This window comes from Pygocentrus nattereri, chromosome 21 (assembly GCF_015220715.1).
Source record: "Pygocentrus nattereri isolate fPygNat1 chromosome 21, fPygNat1.pri, whole genome shotgun sequence".
In the NCBI taxonomy this organism is placed as follows: domain Eukaryota; kingdom Metazoa; phylum Chordata; class Actinopteri; order Characiformes; family Serrasalmidae; genus Pygocentrus; species Pygocentrus nattereri.
In genome coordinates this window covers 15,097,843-15,119,687 of record NC_051231.1, presented here as the reverse complement: position 1 = coordinate 15,119,687, position 21,845 = coordinate 15,097,843, and the positions used below count along the sequence as shown (strand labels likewise).

At 40.5% G+C, this 21,845-nt stretch overlaps 1 protein-coding gene across 1 annotated transcript; it reads right to left on the bottom strand.

Moving 5' to 3' along the window:
* Nucleotides 1-3,570: 3,570 nt before the first annotated feature.
* LOC108424584 (ly6/PLAUR domain-containing protein 1-like) lies at nt 3,571-20,984 on the bottom strand. Its single transcript, XM_017692713.2, has 3 exons — nt 20,666-20,984; nt 10,325-10,462; nt 3,571-6,931 (listed from the first exon to the last, which is right to left on the bottom strand). Exons 1-3 carry the CDS (start codon nt 20,715-20,717, stop codon nt 6,690-6,692), a joined length of 432 nt encoding a protein of 143 aa, XP_017548202.1. The 5' UTR covers nt 20,718-20,984; the 3' UTR covers nt 3,571-6,689.
* Nucleotides 20,985-21,845: the final 861 nt, after the last annotated feature.

Here is a 21,845-nt window from a genome sequence, read left to right as displayed (position 1 = left end):
AGGTAACGAGTTCTGTGATTAGTCTAACGAATAGGACAGGTGCGGTGAACACCTGATTTGCTTTCTGCACAAAAAATGCATTCAAAGAATTTCATGATTGCACTATTTCAAATTATTCTAATTCGTTGACCAGCACCTGTATATTTACAAAATACAAACTCGCATGTCTAAGTTATGAGACATTTGTGAGATTTCATTGGTTTAGTAATGTATCCAGGCCTGTAGACTTTGCCAAGATGTAACATCTTGTTGAAATGTGATTAACACTTCTTCTTCAGAAAGCACTATTTTCAGCAGGAAAAGAAAGTTAATGTCAGGCATTGAAAACTAGTTTCTTACTCATTTTGTATTTCATGTAATGTTAGCAAGCTGTGTAAATTGGATTTGTCCTTATTTTGAGGAGACATCTAATTTTAGACCTTCACATTACCATTTTCTGAGCTTATATCCTCTGGTCATCCTATGATTAATACATTTGCCATTGTTGTGTAATAAAGGCTGAATTAATCTTTATGTGGTCTCACCAGTTTCTCCACTGCAGTTTATCCAGCGTCTGTATCGAGATGAACAGAAATGCACACTCGCTGATGGCAGGTAAGGTTTGTTTTGGGCCAGAATCGTAATTATTTGCTGCTGTTTACATGATGAAGTGGCTGGCTGGATAGAATCACTGTTTAAGTGAAAGTGTGTTAGCATGGATAAATACCAACATCAGTCGCCGCTGACAATGTTTTCCATTCAAATATTTGACACTGGTTGCTGGAATATCATACTAATGTTCAGCCTGCTTCATACATTGGAAATTCATTACACATGTGTATGCATTAAATGTGTTTAAAAAGCTTGAAGGTTTATGAACAGCTTTTGCCAGCAGTTGCAGTATAACATATGGTCATCATGTCAGCCATAACGTGAAGTCCACCTCTTTGTTTCTGCACTCACTATCCATTCTTATCAGCTCCACTGACCATATAGGAGCACTTTGTAGTTCTACGGTTATAGACTGTAGGCCATCTGTTTCTGCATTCTTTGTTACCCTGTTCTTCAATGGTCAGGACGCCCCACACATCAGGTATTGTCTGGGTGGTGGGTCATTCTAAGCACTGCAGTGACACTGACGTGCTCATGTGTTGGTTTGTGTTCCGCTGGTGCGAGTGGATCAGACACAGCAGTGCTGCTGGAGTTTTTAAAGCAGCTCGGCGTCGCTGCTGGACTGGGAACCAAAAACATCCGTTCTGTGACCACTGATGAAGGACTAGAGGATGACCAACACAAACTGAGCAGCAGCAGAAGAGCTATTGTGACTTTACATCTACGAGGTGCAGCAACAAGGTAGGAGTGCTTAAGAGTGGACTGAGTAGACAGTGTTTGAAAACTCCAGCAGCACTGCTGTGTCTGATCCACTTACACCGGTGCAACACACTAACACCACCACATCAGTGTCAATGCAGTGCTCCAAGTGTGCTCATTCTAAGCTAGTGAAAATGCAATAACTCATAGTTACAGGTGATTATACACTAATAAAAACATGATTTGTTTACTATATTCCATTTCTGCTAATCGAGTTCCCTAAATCTCACACTGGAAAACATTGTTCTGAGCTGTTAAGTTTCATGCATTCAAGAAAAAAAAGACAACAGCAGAACCCTTTTGGTGCTATACAGATCCATTTTTAAAAAGATTATTTGACATATTTCTCATATATAACATCTTTTCCATCATGGAGAACAATTCAACCATGCAAATATGATCCCAGTTCATGTTATCAGCTTAACTAAAGAACCCGAGTTAACTGTGGTCTAGGAGCAGTGTACCATTAGGATATATACATATTGTCTAGAGCCATAGATGGAGCTAGAACTGTATCTGCAGGAATGTTAAGGTGAAAGGTGACTAATATGACTGTAGAAAGTCATGATTAGGGATCCAAGCACTGCACATTAAATAAAAAAAGTTGGCTTTGGGAGAAAAGATTGACTGACTGTTAAAAATGCAACCTTTTTAAAGCAATCCTGGATGGATCAATTTCAGTTCATTAGTATTCAGTTCCAGATGAAACACTGAAAAACAGACTGAAATGTTTCGCAAACTTGGAACGTACCCTGAAAAGAGCCATTACCCCCACAGGGCCTGCAGGGTGGTCATCATGCTCTTCAGCTGGAACATCAGATCAGAAGCTTTATTAAAATCTTTATTTCATCCACATAGTTAACTCTTCTCTTCAGTAAAGCTCTTGCGTACCATACCTCAAAGTGCTCTCTGTCACGGTGCACAACAGTGTTCAATTCATGCTGCATGGAACATAATGGAATACAAGTATTGGGAATACAAAACAGAATAGAGAAATGAATTATCTGTATTCAGTCAGTTACATTTGAATGAATGAATTGAATGAATCAATGAATTATCTGTTTTCATACATTTTGTAAAGGTCATATTCAAAATCCAGCTGCTTTTTAAGTTCATTAGAATACTGTTAGAATGCTTAAGGAGACCTATTATGCTTTTTAGTTTGTTCCTCTTTCCTTTTAGTGTGTTGTAGCTTTTTGTGCATGTAAACATTCTGTAAAGTCACAAAGCATAAAGTTCCCACCAGAGGGAGAAACTTTTCTCAGCTGCCTGAAGTACCACGTTGGAATTCCAGCTCTTTTCCTTTGTTACAAGATGACGCAGTCTTGTAACACAGTTCTTACTGCCCACCTACAGGCCTGCTCGGCATGCACTAACACAGCGCACAGCAGCGACTGGAGGAGGAAGAGTGTGGTCAGTGTTGTAACTGTATGGAGAAGACACTGACCAGACAGTCAGGCTAGACTCTGGATCAAACTGATACAGCAGAACCAACGCGGCTGGAGAAACAGCCACAGCGGAGTTCACAACTGCTTAGGACAGAAAGCTCTGGCTGCAGACTGCAAGATGGGGTGGAGTAGAACCACTATGGAGGTTGACCTATCAGAGCACACTGGGCTAATCAGGAGGCAGAGGGTGAATAGAGATGAACAGTGTTGGGAAAAAAAATGGGTTTGAAAACTGTAAATCTATTCCAGTAGATCTTAAAATTATTAACATTGAAAATGAGCATAATAGGTCCCCTTTGCAAAATAAAAAAAATATTTAGAAGAAACACCAGTGCTTGACTATCAACAATTTTAAAATCAGCACACTGTGTAAAGTTGTACTCTAAAGAAGTTCCTGCTAAAGCCTTAGACTGATAAATCTGAAAAAATCACTGTGATTACAAATCTTTTCCCATTTCCCTTATTAAAATGTACTCGTAAAAATGAAGGCTCTTCAAGGGTTCTTTAGTTAAGAAAATGGGTCTTTACAGAACCAAGAACACGCGAAAAACCTTCCGGAGAATGTGTTATACATTTTTTTTTTTATGTAGAACCTTTTTGAAAAAGGTTCTATATAGCACCAAAAGGGTTCTTCTGCTGTTACAATGTCGAGCTTGTACTAATAGAAGAGCCCTTTTTTGTGCTATATAGAACCTTCACAACACATTCTCTGTCAGTCTGGAGAACCTTTCACAATGCAAAGAAGCCTTTAATCATCCAAAGGGTTTTTGAGTGTTCACGGTTCTGTACAAAACCGTTGTCTTTACTAAAGAATCCTTTAAGAAGAGTGTGTGGTGTGAAATCCTTAAAGGGCCCATATCTAACATTTTCTCAGTTTCTCATTTTCTCTTTGTCCCTTATAACTAAACACACCAAACACTAACTAAAGGCTGTGCCTTTAAGACTGATATATGTAAATGAGCTCTGTTCTGATTGACTGGCCGCATTTAAAAAGCGCAGCATGAATGTGAATGGGCAGAGCTAAACTGGTGTAGAGTGAATATTTAGATATATGTAAATATGGTTTGTGACAAACACAAAAACAGTGACTTTTGAACGGGCATGTTGGGCCCTGTTCACAATTTGCGTTAACAAGTATGCTGGATGATCTGATCATAAGCGGACAACGCTGAGTGCAGGTGTGAACGTGTTCTGATCACCAGTGTTGCCAACTTTTCAGACCCCTCTAGCGACAAATCTAGCGACATTTTCTGGTGTTATTGGAGACTCTGAGATGAACACACGTTCTCCAGTTGCTGCCCTGAGCCCCGTCCCACAGCACTCGCAGTGCTCAGTCTCAGTCAGAGCAGACCCACACCGCTCCACGGCCACACTGCATTTGAACTGCGCATGCCAAAACCACCGCTGACCCCGCCCCCTATTTATAGAGCGGGATGTAAATATAAATAAAAAATATACTAAAAATTTGGAAAAAAAAAGACAGAAAACAAAAAAAAACTAAGTAACTCTGTCAAAGTGTCTCTTTTAAGGTCACTTCGCCGGTCCCAAGCCCGGATAAAGGAGGAGGGTTGAGCGTAGAGTAGCAGTTCCGCCCAACACATAACAGTCGTTTGATTAAATTTGATATGCTAACATTTAACAACACAGGTCAAAATTGATTCATGTAATTTACGTAAAAATGATTTATGTAAAATGTGGGTCTAGACAAAGCATTAAAGTCATGAAGTTATTTTGAGAAGTGACGGCCTATTTCAAAGGCAATAAAAAAAAAGAATCAACAGAAGTTCATTTATTCAGTTTATTTGTAGTTCTAACATATTTAGCGTGTTTTTACTCACTTTTTTCTCTCCCACAATGTTATTCCTTTATTCTACAGCTTTAAATACACGCAAATGGACAATTATGCATATTAGGCGATGGCGTCACTTAGCGACTTCTAGCGACTTTTATGACAACCAATAGCCACCTTTCCTTACTGAGGAGTTGGCAACACTGCTGATCACTTAAACAACCTTCAGGGGGGGTCAGGGACGCCTATGGCCACAACATTTACAGTACGAACGCTGAAGCTTACTGATGCTTCTTTGGACTTTTGTCTGAAAACAAACCCAGTGACACGAAGTAAATCTGCATGGTGCCCTTCCTTCAGTCATAAAATCAAATCACTGCATTCAAGACACACCGACATGCCATGTGTGCACGGCCACACGTCTTGCTGTACACTTATCAGATTTTTTACAGTGGACGGATTTGTGATGAAAGTTGAGTCAATGTCGACTAATCGCTAATGTCATAAATTAAACCACAGGAGAGGAAAAGCTTTGTGACAAGCGACTTTAAAAATCTGTGACGAAGCCAAACGACACAGGAGGGTCGATTGTGACAGGCCCTGAAATTTGTATCTCACTGAGGCGCAACCTAAGCGGCCTTGCTGAGACGCCAGAGAAATGTAGAGTGCTGTCACACGACGAAAATAAGAGTGGCTGGCTTCAAACTGTATTTTAGGACTCTATGTTGTCTGTATGTAGGATTACAAAGCATTATGCCCCCCCACCCCCAGAGTACCTTTTATCTTAGGAAACCAGAGATAACAACATTCAACATTTCCAACGAGCCCTGGGTTGCATTACTAGCCTTCAGGAGACCCGAGATACAGACAACGAAATCACCAGGCTCCTCATCTGCTGTCTTCTCTGAGGCATCCATGTAGTTAATATCACATGATCATCGACTAGTCAAGATCAAAATATCCCCTAGTCAGCGCAGCTCCCGTCCCCTTATGATCAGATCACTTGAGACGGATATTAAATGTGAACAGGGTCTTAAGCCCCATTCGGACAGGAATAGTTTTACACATTTCTCTGTGATTTTAATTCCGTCCAAATGCGCCATGTCAGTCATTTTTAAGAACTGCCCGTTCTCACATCACGAGCAGTAGAAATAATGTCAGGTCACATTAATCCCGTGCAAATCGACACGTTGATATAAATGCTATCATATTCCGGGGAAAAGGAGTTTCTTAGGCCCAAAGAAGAGCTTACTTGTGGCTTGTTGTTAGAATTTTTCCGTTCCACCTTAAGTGGTGCGGCAGTTATTATAACACCTGAGGCGCCAGAATGTGACTGCTGCATAATTTAAGGTGAAACGTGAAAATTCGAACAAGAATCTGGAGAAAAGGAAGCCAACTTCTTACTCGCTGTGCTCTGTGGCTCCTGTTTCACGTGTACAACTCAGAACAGGTAAAAATACAGAAAAAAGTTTTTATGCAGTGATGCTGACCGTTTGCTGTAAATTCTCAGGCTAATGGCAAGGCTAATGGTGCACTGCATTCACTTTCAACAGAAAGGTAGATGATTAGGATAAACAAAATAACGGCTAAATTATGTTTTAAAATCCTTTTTACTCTTGTGTGGAGTGAAGGCGGTGCATAAATCTGCTCCATCTTTGTCATTTAGGCCAAGATCCTGTGTGAATCACTCATAAGCGTTTCAGACGTCCTGAACGTCCTAAACTGATCTTACTCACCGCATCATGGACAACTAATGCTGTCTGAACAAGGCTTTAGTTTCCATGTATGAACTTTATGGACTGGGGGAGATGGAGCATGATATGGGCCCTTTAGTTCTAAAATTTCCACATGTGATGCAAGTTCAACCCCAACCAAAATCCTCAGAGCTGCAGTGTTTCAGCCGGGATGAAGTTCCATTCCGCTGCCTGTTTTACGTTGTTGTTATTCAACTTCTTTAGCATCAACATCAGAGTTTGGAAGAGCACTTTCAGATGTTTGTAGGTTATACTGGGACGCCAAGGCATCTGCTTGATTGTTCAAACCTGCTCGTTAACAGTGACGGGTTGTTTTTGCTCGGTAGTATCCTTGTGCTGTGCTGTCGCTCACAGCAAGATTGCAGACAGGGTTGCCATAGTAACGGTGAGAGCCAGGAGGAGCATGAGGCTGAGTGGAGTGCAAGTGTGGGCCTTGGAGATGCGCGGGGGCCGGGGGCCGTTGCACAGAGGAGTGTTACAGCAGCTGATGCAGACGGAGCCCATTCGGCCAGGGGAACAGAAGGGCTGGTAGCCGGCCGACGCGATCAGGCAAGTGGTGTACGAGGCGCAGGCTTTGCGGTATGACACACCTGAGGACCATCAAACAAAGATTTTTCTTAAAATCAACAGGCTGCTCCCTTTAAAGGGGAGCACACAGTGGTGGTGATAGGAACCAGACGTCTGCCTCTAAAAGCTCCCTCACAGAAAGTTATTACCTGAAATGGTTACATTGTTTTACAATAGTTTTGAGAAGATTGTAGTCCCCAAAGAAAACACTGTTTTAGTTTTTCCCATCGTCAACATTCCATATAAAACTCAGAAGACACGTATAGGTTCACTGGTGGTTTTGGATAGTAAATAAAATGTCTATATTTGTGTGGTAGTCATGACGATCCCTGGATCCTATCACCAACAGAGTAAATAAATCTGAACCGTTTCATACCAAACCACTCTGAGCCACTGTGTTTACATCTCAACTACTGAATTTGAGAATTTGAAAACTGGTGGACTTCTCCTTTAAGTCACTACTATGCCAGTTCCTAAGTCAAAGGAACGCTTTAAATCTGATTCTCCCAGTTTCCTGCAAAAAAGGTGATCAGCCAAGACACGTTTGGTGCCAAAAGTTTACTATTTAGTTGGAGCTAAGATGCTAATGTAGCTAAAACGTAATGGAAGTTTATGCACCACCAATTAGCATAATGCTAACTCCATGCCCACAAGGCGCAGTTCTGTGCGTTTCATCCTCAGTCGAACTCAAGACAAAATGCAGTAGACAAAATGACATAACTCCCATAGTTACCAGCGTGGTTCATTATCTGGCCAAAAGCATCAGACAGATCTTCTAACGAGCTCTTTTAAGCTGCATTAGCTTTCATTTAATCTGCATTAGTTCTGCAGCAGCTACACATGAACCTAAGGTCACCATGCTCAATGCCAAAAGTACGCTAGATGGGTATAAAGCCCCCCCAGCATTGGACAACATCATTACCTGACCTCACAAATGCTCAATCAAATCCTCACAGCAATGTTCCAACATCTAATGTAAAGCCTTCCCGGTTGAGTAGAGGCTGTTACTGCAGCACAAACTCACAATTAATACTCTTAATTTCAGAAAAAAGTTTGGACATACAGTATGTAAATGAGATCTGTTCTGAATGGCTGCCTCGTTCTAAAAGCAGTCTGGGCTGAAACACTCAGTGAAATGGGTGGAGGTAAACTGTTCCCGACTAAATAGGTGTATATATGTACATGCACTGATTTTCATGACTTTGCAAAAACAGTGAACTCAGAACAGGCTGTCTGGACTGAATGGTATGTTTAAACAACACATCTTCTGAGTTTTATGGATTGTTGATAATGGTAAAATAGTGGAAAATCTGAAATAATACAATTTATTTGGGTACTATTTTGCCTCACAGCACCCTGCATATTATGTATCCCTCCACTATGAATGGATTATAAGGCCAAAATCTTCTTGAAACTACTGTAAAACACTGAGTGTGGTCACATGCGCTTATCAGTTATCTGTACACAGATTTCTTAGATCACATTAAGGCCTATAAATCTGATAAAGAGGCTGGATTTGAGCTCAGTAATGGGGGTTTTCAGTGCATGTAAACCCTTACTCTGATTTCTTTCATTTCTCTCAGTCTGTGCATGTGTGAAAACAAAGCGCACAGCAAGCAGTGTTTAACACAGCACCTGCGAGACACAGCATAACACTTTTGGAGTGATGCAGAAACTGACTACATACTTGACGAAACAAATATTCTCCATCTTCTAGATGATGCACGTTCATACTTTATGCTAAAATGACTCAATGTTTTAAAAAACATTTGTGTTTTATGTTACATTTACATCACATCTTATTCTGTGAGTTTATTGGCTGGTTCTAAAGCAGAAATCTGACTCTTGTAGACCCGGAGGTTCTCCATTATCTGATTACATAAAAGCAGTGGTGGATGAAGTATATAAACCGTGTACTTAAGTTGAAGTAGAGATACCCAAGGTAAATATTACTCCAGTAAAATTAGAAGTTCCTCCTTTTAGACCTCCACTTGAGTAAAAGTACAAAAGTATTTGCCTTCAAATGTACTTAAGTATCGAAAGTAAAAGTACTAAAAGATTAATTATGACTTTAATGTCCTGTTATCATTTTTGTAACAAGACTCTTGCTTTATCAACTCATTTTAGGTGAAAATACTCCAGTGTCTCTCTTGGTAAGCCAATATTTTAATAGAATGTCATTAATTAGTAATGCTGATGTAATTTAAATTATCATAAGCACAAAAAACTGAAGGCAAACAATTCCCATCAGGTGGAACCGAGTGATTCTGAAATAACTTTTTGTGAACAAGCAAAGTTTCGGTTTAAGATTTATTTGCAATTTAAATTCAAACAAATTTTTATTTAAACTAAACAAGTTAAAGTTCAATAAAAACCTGTTTCAAACACAGGTTTGTAAATGAGTTTACCTTTACTATATTACATCTGTAGGTCTCTGTTCATAAACATAAACTCGTCAAAGCAAATTTACTATAAAATGAGATAGTGTTTGTATCAATTCAGAAAAAAAGACACACATCTGTCACAACTGCATGTGTACATATTTCTATATTGTGGTCTATTTCCACAAAGTTAGGTTAGTTCCATCATTTATGTTGAATAGACTCTCCCAAAAAGCTCTAAACAAAGTGCACGCTGTGCCCTGATTGGTGTTCATGCTTTTTGACATGTTACGTTTTTATACACACAAAAACGAAAAGGAACAATAGATTTCACATAATGTAGTGGAGTAAAAAGTAAGATATTTGACTTTGAAATGTAGTGGAGTGAAAGGAAAAAGCCACCAAAAATGGAAAAACTTCAGCAAAGTACAGATACACAAAAAACTACTGAAGTACAGTAATGAATTGCATTTACTTAGTAAATTTACCACTGACTAAAAGCATGAAATCGCACGGAACCAGTTAATGACACAATCTGATTTTCTACAGTTTATGTGCTCAAGTACTTGTACACCCACTCACTTTCTCAGTAGGCAATGTATTCATAATCATTTCATGTAATAACTTTCTGTGATGGAGCCTTGGTTGAGGTGGACGTCTGGTTACTGTCACCACCTCTGAACACACAAACCACTCTGATTGACTTTGCTTACATCTTAATCATTTAATTATGGAGAACTTTTAAAAAAATGTGTGGAACTTTTAAATTGGCTCTAGTTTGAAACACTGGGAGCCTGAGAGTATCATCACACTGTTTAATGTCATTTGGTTGCATTCACTGAACAGAAGAGGAGATTCTTAAAGAAAAGGCAGTCTCATGGAGCAGAGAGGGGGGTGATATTCATGAGTGATTTATATTCTGGCCTCAATCAGTCTGAGGGCTCTGAATGAGAACATCAGGTATTCATAGACGGCGGTGGCTGATTGAGTTTATTGTCATCTGAGAGAAGGCAGTAAATAAAAAATGAAACCCACCGTGCGTGCCCACCATCACCTCCTTCTGACAGGCATCCTGGATGTTGGCTGTGCAGTTGACGATGAACTTGGCGGCTGAGCAGTCGTTGTTCAGGAGCGTCTCCTCGCAGTGGTAGCACTGCATCTGCAGTGGCCAGACTGAAACAAACACATGGCAAACTAGCTCCATTATATATTAACAAGATGGTTCTATAAGGGTTGTTTAGTAAAGAAAATGGTTCTATATATCACCATGAATGCTCAATGAACACTTTGCATAATTATTATTATTAATGCATAAGTGTTCTCTGCATGTTAAAATAGTTCTTCACATTGATGGAGAATATGCTACAGATGGTTCTATATATAACCTTTTTGAAAACAGTTCTGTAATTGTATACAAGCTTGATATAGACATAGATATTTATAACAATAGAAGAAACCTTTTTGGAGAAAATAGGACCATCTTCAGCACATTTTCCATCAATCTGGAGCACGTTTTACAGTGCAGAAAACCCTTTAATCATGCAAAGTGCTCTTTGTGTATGTTTGTATTTAGAACCATTTTTTTTTTACCAAAGAACCCTTGGAGACCCAAGGGTTTTAAAAGGGTGTTCAGTGCCTGAAAAACAAGGGTTTGATTTGGACAACCTGCTTTACAAAAGCTGCTGGTGAGTCTTACAGAAGAACCTGCTCACATTAGCAGTGGTTCCACAAGTTTAGTTCCACCTGACCACCCTCTTAAAAATGTTTTTTCAAGGGTAATTTAGTAAAGACAGTGGTTCTATATAGAACCATGAACATGCAAAGTATCATTTGAATGATTGAAGGGTTCTTTGCATGCCTGGTTCCATTTGCCCACACATTCCGGACAACCCTCTTTAAAAAAAGATGTTTCTTGAGTTCTTTGGTAAAGTAAATGGTTCTGTGTAGAACCATGAACACTCAAAGAACCATTTGCATGATTGAAGAGCTCTTTTCATGGTGAAATGGTTCTTCAGACTGATGGAGAACGTGTTATATTGAACCTTTTTCTAACAGGTTCTACAACCCCAATTCCAATGAAGTTGGGACGTTGTGTAAAACATGAATAAAAACAGAATACGATGATTTGCAAATCCTTTTCAACCTATATTCAATTGAATACACTACAAAGACAAGATATTTAATGTTCAAATGGATAAACTTTATTGTTTTTTGCAAATATTCACTCATTTTGAATTTGATGCCTGCAACATGTTCCAAAGAAGTTGGGACAGGGGCATGTTTACCACTGTGTTACATCACCTTTCCTTTTAACAACACTCAATAAGCGTTTGGGAACTGAGGACACTAATTGTTGAAGCTTTGTAGGTGGAATTCTTTCCCATTCTTGCTTGATGTACAACTTCAGTTGCTCAACAGTCCGGGGTCTCCGTTGTTGTATTTTTGTGCTTCATAATGCGCCACACATTTTCAGTGAGAGACAGGACTGGACTGCATGCAGGCCAGTCTATTGCCCGCACTCTTTTACTACGAAGCCACGCTGTTGTAACGTGCAGAATGTGGCTTGGCATTGTCTTGCTGAAATAAGTAGGGACATCCCTGAAAAAGACATAGCTTGGATGGCAGCATATGTTGCTCCAAAACCTGTATGTACCTTTCAGCGTTAATGGTGCCTTCAGAGATGTGCAAGTTACCCATGCCATGGGCACTAACACACCCCCATACCATCAGAGATGCTGGCTTTTGAACTTTGCGCTGATAACAATCCAGACAGGCATTTCTGGGTGTTGTTGATATATGGCTTTCGCTTTGCATTACAGAGTTTTAATGCAGTGCCGCCTGAGGGATCGAAGGTCACAGGCATTCAATGTTGGTGTTCGGCCTTGCCGCTTACTTGCAGAGATTTCTCCAGATTCCCTGAATCTTTTGATGATATTATGGACTGTAGATGGTGAAATCCCTAAATTCCTTGCAATTGCATGTTGAGAAACATTGTTCTTAAACTGTTGGGCTATTTGCTCACGCAGTTGTTCACAAAGTGGTGAATGTCGCCCCATCCTTGCTTGTGGACGACTGAGCCTTTCAGGGATGCTCCCTTTATACCCAATCATGACACTCACCTGTTTCCAATTAACCTGTTCACCTGTGGAATGTTCCAAACAGGTGTTTTTTGAGCATTCCTCAACTTTCCCAGTCTTTTGTTGCCCCTGTCCCAATGTCTTTGGAATGTGTTGCAGGCATCAAATTTCAAAATGACTGAATATTTGCAAAAAACAATAAAGTTTATCTGTTTGAACATTACATCTTGTCTTTGTAGTGTATTCAATAGAATATAGGTTGAAAAGGATTTGCAAATCATCGCATTGTGTTTTTATTATATGTTTTACACAACGTTCCAACTTCACTGGAATTGGGGTTGTATATAGCACGAAAATGGGTCTTCCATTAGTACGATGTCAAGCTTGTAACAGTAGAAGAACCATATACAATAGCCACCACCTGGTGGTGTGCTCAACACACAAAAGACTAAATACAGTGAATTGATGATACAGCTCCCCCCAACATCATCAGCTCTGGGGTTTCCACCGGGGCGTCTCTCAGGTTCCTGTGCACCACCATATCCAGGAACCTGAAGTGAAAGAGGAACACATGTCCATCGCCAAGAGAGCCCAGCAGAGAACATTCTTCCTGAGACAGCTGAAGAAACTCAACCTGCCTGATAATCCAGTTCTACACAGTCCATCCTCACATCATCTATAACCATCTGGTTTGGTTCCTCCACCTCACAAGAACAAGCCAAAGTCTAGCATATAATCAGGACAGAGGAGAGGATCATTGGATGTATCTGCCAACACTTCAGGACATTGACAACAGCAGAGCACTAGCAAATTACAGCTGACCCCACTCATCCTGGACATCTCCTCCTCCAGACACTCCCCTCTAGTAGAAGATGCAGGACCATCAAAAACAGCTCAGCCAGACATACTAACAGCTTTTTCCCCAGAGCAGTAGATCATTAACCACATTAGACACTCAGACTTTAAACTGAACATCCTCACTGTATTACAGTGACTCCTCTGGTCAGAATGATTAGTTACACTACTGTAACTTATCAAAACTCCTCGCTGGATTACACTAACTTCTCTGAACAGAACAATTAGTAACACTACAGTAGCTTATCAAAACTCCTCGCTGGATTACAGTAACTCCTTTGAACAGAGGAACAGTGACGCAGCTGGACAGATGTTAAAGTTTACAAATATTCATGTTATTTTGTAATATTCTGTATATAATAGGTTTTATAGTATAGTCTTTCTTCCTGTCGAGTCTGTTCAGTGTGTTAATGTCATACATGTGTGACTCACCAAAAGTGACTGCTTGCAGGTATAAGACCTCATTCACACCTGGTCACTTCCTGTGGTCCGTATCTGGATTGTATCCTGATAACATTTGAGCCACATACATTTACCAAAATCTGATTGCTGATTGGGAAACAATATGCAAATCAGCAAGTTACATGGCAGCCAGTTATCAACTGTTTTTTAAGTCATCTGCGGTGTGTTCTGTACAGTCGTTTCTGAGCATGTGTGTACTCCATGATTATCTTCCTCACAGACAGGATCACAAGTTCAGTGACGCACTGCGTGGGGAGGAGTTATGGTTTTATTGGAAGGAGTTCTGGTTGTATTGGGTGGTTTTGGTTGTGCTGGTAGGGGTTTTGGTTATGTTGATAGGTGTTTTGGATATACTAGCAGGAGTTTTTATTGTGGAGGGAGGGGTTTCAGTTGTGCTAGAAGAGTTCACCATTCCTCAGGGGTTCTTTAGTAAAAATAATGGTTCTATATAGAACTACAAACTCTCAAAAACCAATTTGCATGCAGATGGTTCTTTGACTTTTCGTGGCTCTATATAGAACCACTATCTGTGCTAAAGAACCTTTGAAGAATCGTCTTTTTAAGAGGTCAGCATTGGGCTTTGGAGTGATGGAATGATGGCGCTCCATCCCATAACTTTGGTGATCCAGAATTGACCATTCAGACCTGATCTCACTAATGCTCAATCAAATCTTCACAGCAATGTTCCAACATCTAGTGTAAAGCCTTCTCAGAAGAGTAGAGGCTGTTACTGCAGCACAAACTCACTATTGACACCTTCATTTTAGAACTTTCTTAAGGTTCTCCATTTGAAAGATCCAATAGTGGACCAAATTAGAACCTTCTTCACGGTTCTCCACATGAAACATTCATTGGTCATAGTAGGGTCTGTACATGTAGAACCTGTTTAACTCAATTCTCTGCTTTACTCACGCTGTTCTGTTCAGTTCTGCTTCAGTGCTGGGCCTGAAAACCACTGCTTTAGAGAACTAAAAGTGGTTCTCAGTGGCATCTATCTATCTATCTATCTATCTATCTATCTATCTATCTATCTATCTATCTATCTATCTATCTATCTATCTATCTAATTGTGATTTTCAGTCTTTACATTTTGATTATTTTCTATAAATTGAGGTTCCAAGCTGTTTTTTTTTTACCAAGAAGACCAGAATATCCACTTTTTCTGGCTTGAGGCTAGATCCCTAAATGTACCCACTTAAAAATGATGGTTTTTCAAGGGGTTTTTAGTAAATAATTTGGTTCTATATGGAATCATGAACATTGAAAGATACCTTTCCATGATTAAAGGGTTCTTTGAAACATGAAAGGGTTCCTCAGATTGTTATGATGTCAGGCCTGTTACAATAGAAGAACTTTTTTGGTGCTATATAGACCTGTTTTCATAAAGGTTCTATATAGAATCATCTACAGCACATTCTCCATCAATCAAGAACATTTTCATAGTTCAAAGAGCCCTGTGATCTTTAAAGAGAGATCTTAATGGTGTTAATGGTTCTGTAGAGAACCATGTTCTTTACTAAAGAACCCTTGAAGAACCATCTTTTTTTAAAGTATGTAGTGTTCCAGAAAGTCAGTAGGTTGTGGTTGTGATGCCACTGGTTGTTTGCCTCTGGCTGGTCTAACGCTACAGGCAGTATACAAGTCTGTGTTATTAGGTCAAATTTCCCCTAGTAAAACCTTTTGATATACTTTTTGGTAGTGTGTCTTTAAGCTTAAAAACTGCAGCACTTGAAAAATGCATTTTGTTAAATTGTGATTTCGGTGTAAATGATGAATCTCTCAGCCCGGAGTAAAGGTGGGCAAAGACTCAATCATGAAAAAATGCTGAGCCGAAATGCACAGTAACATTAACTGTCCACAAGGGGGAGCCACTTCACTGCTCCCTGACACAACAGCACACGCATTAATCACATTAATACTACCTCACTGATTTAACTCCACACTCAGATTTCAGCAGATTTTAGCAGCCTGTTTTGCTGAAGCTCAGACTACATACACTAATTAATGACCAAACTGCATTTACAAGCATTTTCTAATATTATTTATATCATCTATTAGCATTTGGAGGGACAGCCCCCCTTTAAAGGGCTCATATTGTACATTTTTCTTGCATTTTATTATTGTCCACTTATAAAATTTGAGGGATTTTAAGTACCACAAACAGCCATAATTATATTACATGACCATTTTCAGCCTCTCTTTATACTGTGCTATTTTTGTTAGACAAGTTGGTTCTTCGAGGGTTCTTTAGTAAAGACAGTGGTTCTATATAGAACCAGGAACATGCATGCACTTGCATGCTTAACTGGTTCTCTGCCTGCTAAAATCATTCTTTAGACTGATGAAGAATGCGTTTGTATATGGTTCTTTGTAAAACATTTTAAAATGTTTTTAGTTAGCATGAAAAATCTTGACATATTTAAGAATGAAGGAACCCTTTTTGGTGTTGTATAGAACCATATCAATCTGAAGAACCATTTCACTATGCAAAGAATAATTTAAGCATGCAAATAGTTCTTTGAGTGTCCAAGGTTATATTTAGAAATATTGTCTTTACTAAAGAACCCTTGGAGAACCATCTTTTTAAAGACTGTGCCATGCCTTTATGACTGATATATGTAAATGAGCTCTGTTCTGATTAGCTATCCTGTATTGTGGCTTTTTCAGAAAACAGTCTGATGAAACACTCCTTATAACTGAATGGGTGGGGCTTAACTGCTGTGAGTCGACTAGGTGGACATATGTAAATGAGTTGGCTTTAATGACATTACAAAAGCAAAGATTTCAATGAAGGCTATTTTTTTGCAGCTTAGTTTCCATATATGGACTGTTTGGATGGGTGAGTGAAAAGGATAAAACGTACAACATCAAACCCGTCTATCAGAAGCGTGAGGAAAACTGTTTTTTCCCAGTATCTATAAGAATCTTACATTCACTGGAGCACTTGAAACCTCATCAATTAGGCACATTATCAGTTAATTAAGCTTTTGACAAAGATTGGCTGAATTGAGCTATATAAGCACTAAATACACTGTACTGCTTTTTAAGTCTTTTACTTAAAGGCTATATCAAAGAAAACCAAATTTCCTTTCCCTTAAACATACTGTCCACTCCCCAGTCCATATATGGACACTGAACTACAGAAACAGCCTGTTTTGACATGATTGTTTTTTGTGATGTCACGAAAACCAATTGACCAACTATATAGCCACCTACTCAGCCAACAGCAGTTTAGCCCCGCCCATTCAACCTTCAACAGTTTAGCCCCGCCCATTCCGCCTGCAGCAGTTTAGTCCCACCCATTTAGCCTACAGCAGTTTAGCCCCGCCTATTCAGCTCACAGCAGTTTAGCCCCACCCATTCAGTCTACAGTGGTTTAACAGCCTATTTGGTTGTAAGTGAAGTAGAAAATGCTCCATGTAAAAGATGAATCATGAATATTTTTGGCCCATAAAACACACATAAATGTCATAAATGACCTCAGAGTAAAATACATCTGCCCTTTAATTTCCACTCTAAAAAGCCATTAAGAACAAGTCAGAAAAAAGAGGCAGAAAACAGAAAATTACACAGAACAGCTAAATATATCAGCTCTCTCTCTCACTCTCTCTCTACCTTTATCACAGCCTCCATTCTCTCTCTCTCTCTCTCTACCTTTATCACAGCCTCCATTCTCTCTCTCTCTCTCTACCTTTATCACAGCCTCCATTCTCTCTCTCTCTACCCTTATCACAGCCTCCATTCTCTCTCTCTCTCTCTCTTGCGCTCCCTCTCCCTCTCTCTCTCTACCTTTATCACAGCCTCCATTCTCTCTCTCTCTCTATACCTTTATCACAACCTTCATTCTCTCTCTCTCTATACCTTTATCATAGCCTCCATTCTCTCTCTACCCTCATCACAGCCTCCATTCTCTCTCTCTCTCTCTCTTGCGCTCTCTCTCTCTCTCTATACCTTTATCACAGCCTCCATTCTCTCTCTCTCTCTCTCTTTCTCTCTCTCTCCACCAATATCACAGCCTCCAATCTCTCTCTCTCTATACCTTTATCATAGCCTCCATTCTCTCTCTCTCTCTCTCTCTCTCTCTCTCTCTCTAACCTTATCACAGCCTCGATTTTCTCTCTCTCTCTCTCTCTCTCCCTTTATCACAGCCTCCATTCTTTCTCTCTCTTTCTCCACCTTTATCACAGCCTCCATTCTCTCTCTCTCTCTCACCTTATCACAGCCTCCATTCTCTCTCTCTCTCTCTACCTCTATCACAGCCTCCATTCTCTCTCTCTCTCTCACCTTATCACAGCCTCCATTCTCTCTCTCTCTCTCTACCTCTATCACAGCCTCCATTCTCTCTCTCTTTCTACCTTTATCACAGCCTCTGTTCTCTCTCTCTCTCTCTCTCTCTCCCTTTATCACAGGCTCCATTCTCTCTCTCTCTCTAACCTTATCACAGCCTCCATTCTCTCTCTCTCTCTAACCTTATCACAGCCTCCATTCTCTCTCTCTCTCTCTGCCTTTATCACAGCCTCTGTTCTCTCTCTCTCTACCTTTAACACAGCCTCCATTCTTTCTTTCTCTCTCTCTCTCTCTCTCTCTCTCTCTACCTTTATCACAGCCTCCATTCGTTCTCTGTCTCTCTCTCTCTCTACCTTTATCACAGCCTCCATTCGTTCTCTGTCTCTCTCTCTCTCTCTCTCTCTACCTTTATCACAGCCTCCATTCGTTCTCTGTCTCTCTCTCTCTCTCTACCTTTATCACAGCCTCCATTCTTTCTCTCTCTCTCTCTCTCCCTCTCTTCCTTTATCAAAGCTTCCATTATTTCTCTCTCTCTCTCTCTACCTTTATCACATCTTCCATTATCTCTCTTTCTCTGTCTCTCTCTACCTTTATCACATCTTCCATTATCTCTCTTTCTCTGTCTCTCTCTACCTTTATCACATCCTCCATTCTCTCTCTCTCCCTTTATCACAGCCTCCATTCTTTCTCTCTCTCTCCCTCTCTCCTTATCACAGCCTCCATTCTCTCTCTCTCTCTCTACCTTTATCACAGCCTCCATTCTCTTTTTCTCTCTCCCTCTCTCTACCTTTATCACAGCCTCCATTCTCTCTTTTTCTCTCTCCCTCTCTCTCTCTACCTTTATCACAGCCTCCATTCTCTCTTTTTCTCTCTCCCTCTCTCTCTACCTTTATCACAGCCTCCATTCTTTTTTTCTCTCACCCTCTCTCTACCTTTATCACAGCCTCCATTCTCTCTCTACCTTTCCTCCTTTTCTTCTCTTTCACACCCTTTTGTCTCTGTTGTTTGTCTTTTTATCCCTCTTTTCACTCCCCCTCTTTCTTCTATTTCTCTTTTGTTTTTTTCTATTCCTCTCTTCTTTCATTCCCTCTTCATCTTTCTTTTTTCTCTCCCTTTTTATCTCTCTCTCTCCTTTCATTCCTTCTCCATCTTTCTCTCTTCCCTCTTTTCTCTTTCTTGCTTTCTTTCTTTTTTCTTTCTTCACTATCCTTTCTCTCACTCTGCCTCTCACTCCTCCTTTGTATTTTTTCCTGCAACTCTCTCTTTCCATCTGTCTGTCTTATTTCTCTCATTTCAGTTCCTCAAAGAAATCTGCAGACACACCTCCAGAGTTTAGTCTCAGTAGTTGGTCTACTGTTTTCTGAAGTAACACATTCTGAAAACGGACTAACTCGCACTTACTGTCCTCACTGTGTCTGTCCTAAAGTATCCGGTCAGCTCCTTTACTGATTGAGGTCAGCTGTTTTAAGGTGGACCCACACAGATGTTTTTCTGCTCTCCATAAAAAAACCACTGACCAATAGAATGGGACGCTCTGTGAGAGGACTAAAGCCCCTTAAAAAACATGATTTGTTAAGGGTTCTTTAGAAAAGACAGTGGTTCTATATAGAACCAAACAACATGCATGCTTATATGATTCTTTGTATGTTGAAATGGTTCTTCAGACTGAATGGTCAGGAGAATGGTGCTGTAAATGGTTCCATTTTGCAAAGAATTCTATATAGCACCAAAAATGATTCTGCTATTATTGTGATGTCAAGCTTGTAACAACAGAAGAACCTTTTTTGGTGCTATATAGAACACATGGAAATGCAAAGAACCCTTCAAGCATGCAAATGGTTCTTTAAGTTTTCATGGTTGTACATAGAACCATTGTTTTACTAAAGAACACTTGAAGAACCATCTTTTTAACAGTGCAGCATTGGGCTGTGGAGCAGTGGAACTGTGTTCTCCAGAGTGATGGCACTCCATCCAATACCTTTGGGATGAGTTGGAGTGATCCAGAGCTGACCATCCCACAGCAGCACCTGACCTCACTAATGCTCATTCAAATCCTCACAGCAATGTTCCAACATCCACCCAGAAGGGTAGAAGCTGTTACTGTAGCACAAACTACCCTCCAGTGTTTCTCCTAATCAGCCCAATCAGGCGAGCTCTGTTATGATTGGCAGCATATATTCAACAACAAACCTGAGTCTAATGCACCTGTAGCTCAGTCTCAAATTAAGAGCGCGTCACCTGAGCTTCATTAAGACCCTCAGATGGCACCAGACTCTGTCAGAAACCCTTTAACATATACAGCCCACAGAGAAATAAACATAGAAGGAAAACTGGACAAAGCTGAAGTTGGCATCTTATTCAAACTCTCCGTTCCCCCTTAAATACTGCAGCAGTGAATTCTGGCGCCTGCATGGAACTTCAATAACTGCTGCAGCATTAAGGTGGAACGGAGAATTCAAATAAGAAGCTACGAATAAGAAGCTTCGTTAAGACCGACAACAACAGCCGCTGTGAGAAGACGCCGGAGCGCCTAGAACGTGCGTAATTACGCACGAAGGAGACGAGATACCCATTTCTCTTCCTCTCCGCGCTCCGGCAGAAGTTCGCGAGCTCATTAATCCTGTTTTAATTAAGGCGGAGTTCCGCGCGGAAATGAAGGTGCGGTGTTATTATCATTGCGTTATTATTATTTTACCTGAGGCGAAGATGCAGCCACACAGAGCAGCGAGGAGAAGGAGCGCGCGCATTTTTCCTCGAGCTCCATCAACAGCGCGCGGATGGCCGTGCTTAAGCAGACTGAGGCACGAGGCTGCGCGAGCGAAGGCGAGCTAACGTCCTGCAGCAGCTCACTGAAGGGCAGTGTGTGCGTGTGTGTGTGTGTGTGTGCGTGTGTCTCAGTCTCGCGAGCAAGCTTTTAGCAACAAGTTTAGAGAGAGACAGAGCGAGAGAAAGACAGAGGGGCAAGGAGAGAGAGAGGGGAGGGAGAGGAAGGGCAAGGAGAGAGGGAGAGAGAGAGAGAGATGAGAGAAAAAGAGTGAGAGGAGGGGGAAGGAGAGACGGAGAGAGAGAGAGAGAGAAAGAGGAGGGGCAAGGACAGAGAGAGAGAGAGAGAGAGAGAGAGAGAGAGAGACAGGAAAGGAGAGAGGAAGGGCAAGGAGAGAGAGAGAAAGGGAGTGAGAGGAGGGGCAAGGAGAGATGGAGAGAGAGAGAGAGAGAGAAAGAGGAGGGGCAAGGAGAGAGAGGGAGAGAACAAGAGAGAGAGGCAAGAAGAGAGGAGACGGAGTGAGAAAGAAAGGGAGAGAGAAAGATAAAGAGGAAGGGTGAAGAACAGAGAGGGAGAGGGAGAAAAAAGGGGAGAGGGAAGAAGAGAGAAAGAAAGAGGGAGAGGTAGAGAAAGAGAGGGAGCTACAGATTGAAGGGGGGAGACAGAGAGACAAAAATATAAGTAAGAAAGAAAGCTGGGACAGAATATAAAAGACAGGGCAGAGGGTGAGAGAAAAGAGATAGAGACAAAGAGAATGTTGAGAAATAAAGAATGAGAGTGATAAAGAAAATAAATGAGAGTAAGAAAGGTGGGGGAGAGAAGCAAGAGAGAGAAAGAGACAGAGAGAAAGACAGGGAAAATGTTAAGAGAAAAAGGAGAGTAAGAAAAACAAATAATGTAAGGCTAGAGACAAAAACAAAAACAGCGAAGAAATGAAGGAAAGGACAAAAGAAAAGACAGGGATAGAGAAAGAGAAAGAGAGAGTCATAGACAGAAAGAAAACACTGAGAAGGAAAAAAGACAGAGATCAGTTATATTTTCAGTTTAAAAAAGTCTTCAGAGAGCAAAACTGAGCAAAAGGGTTTTATTTCTTTTTCTTTCTTTTTTTTTG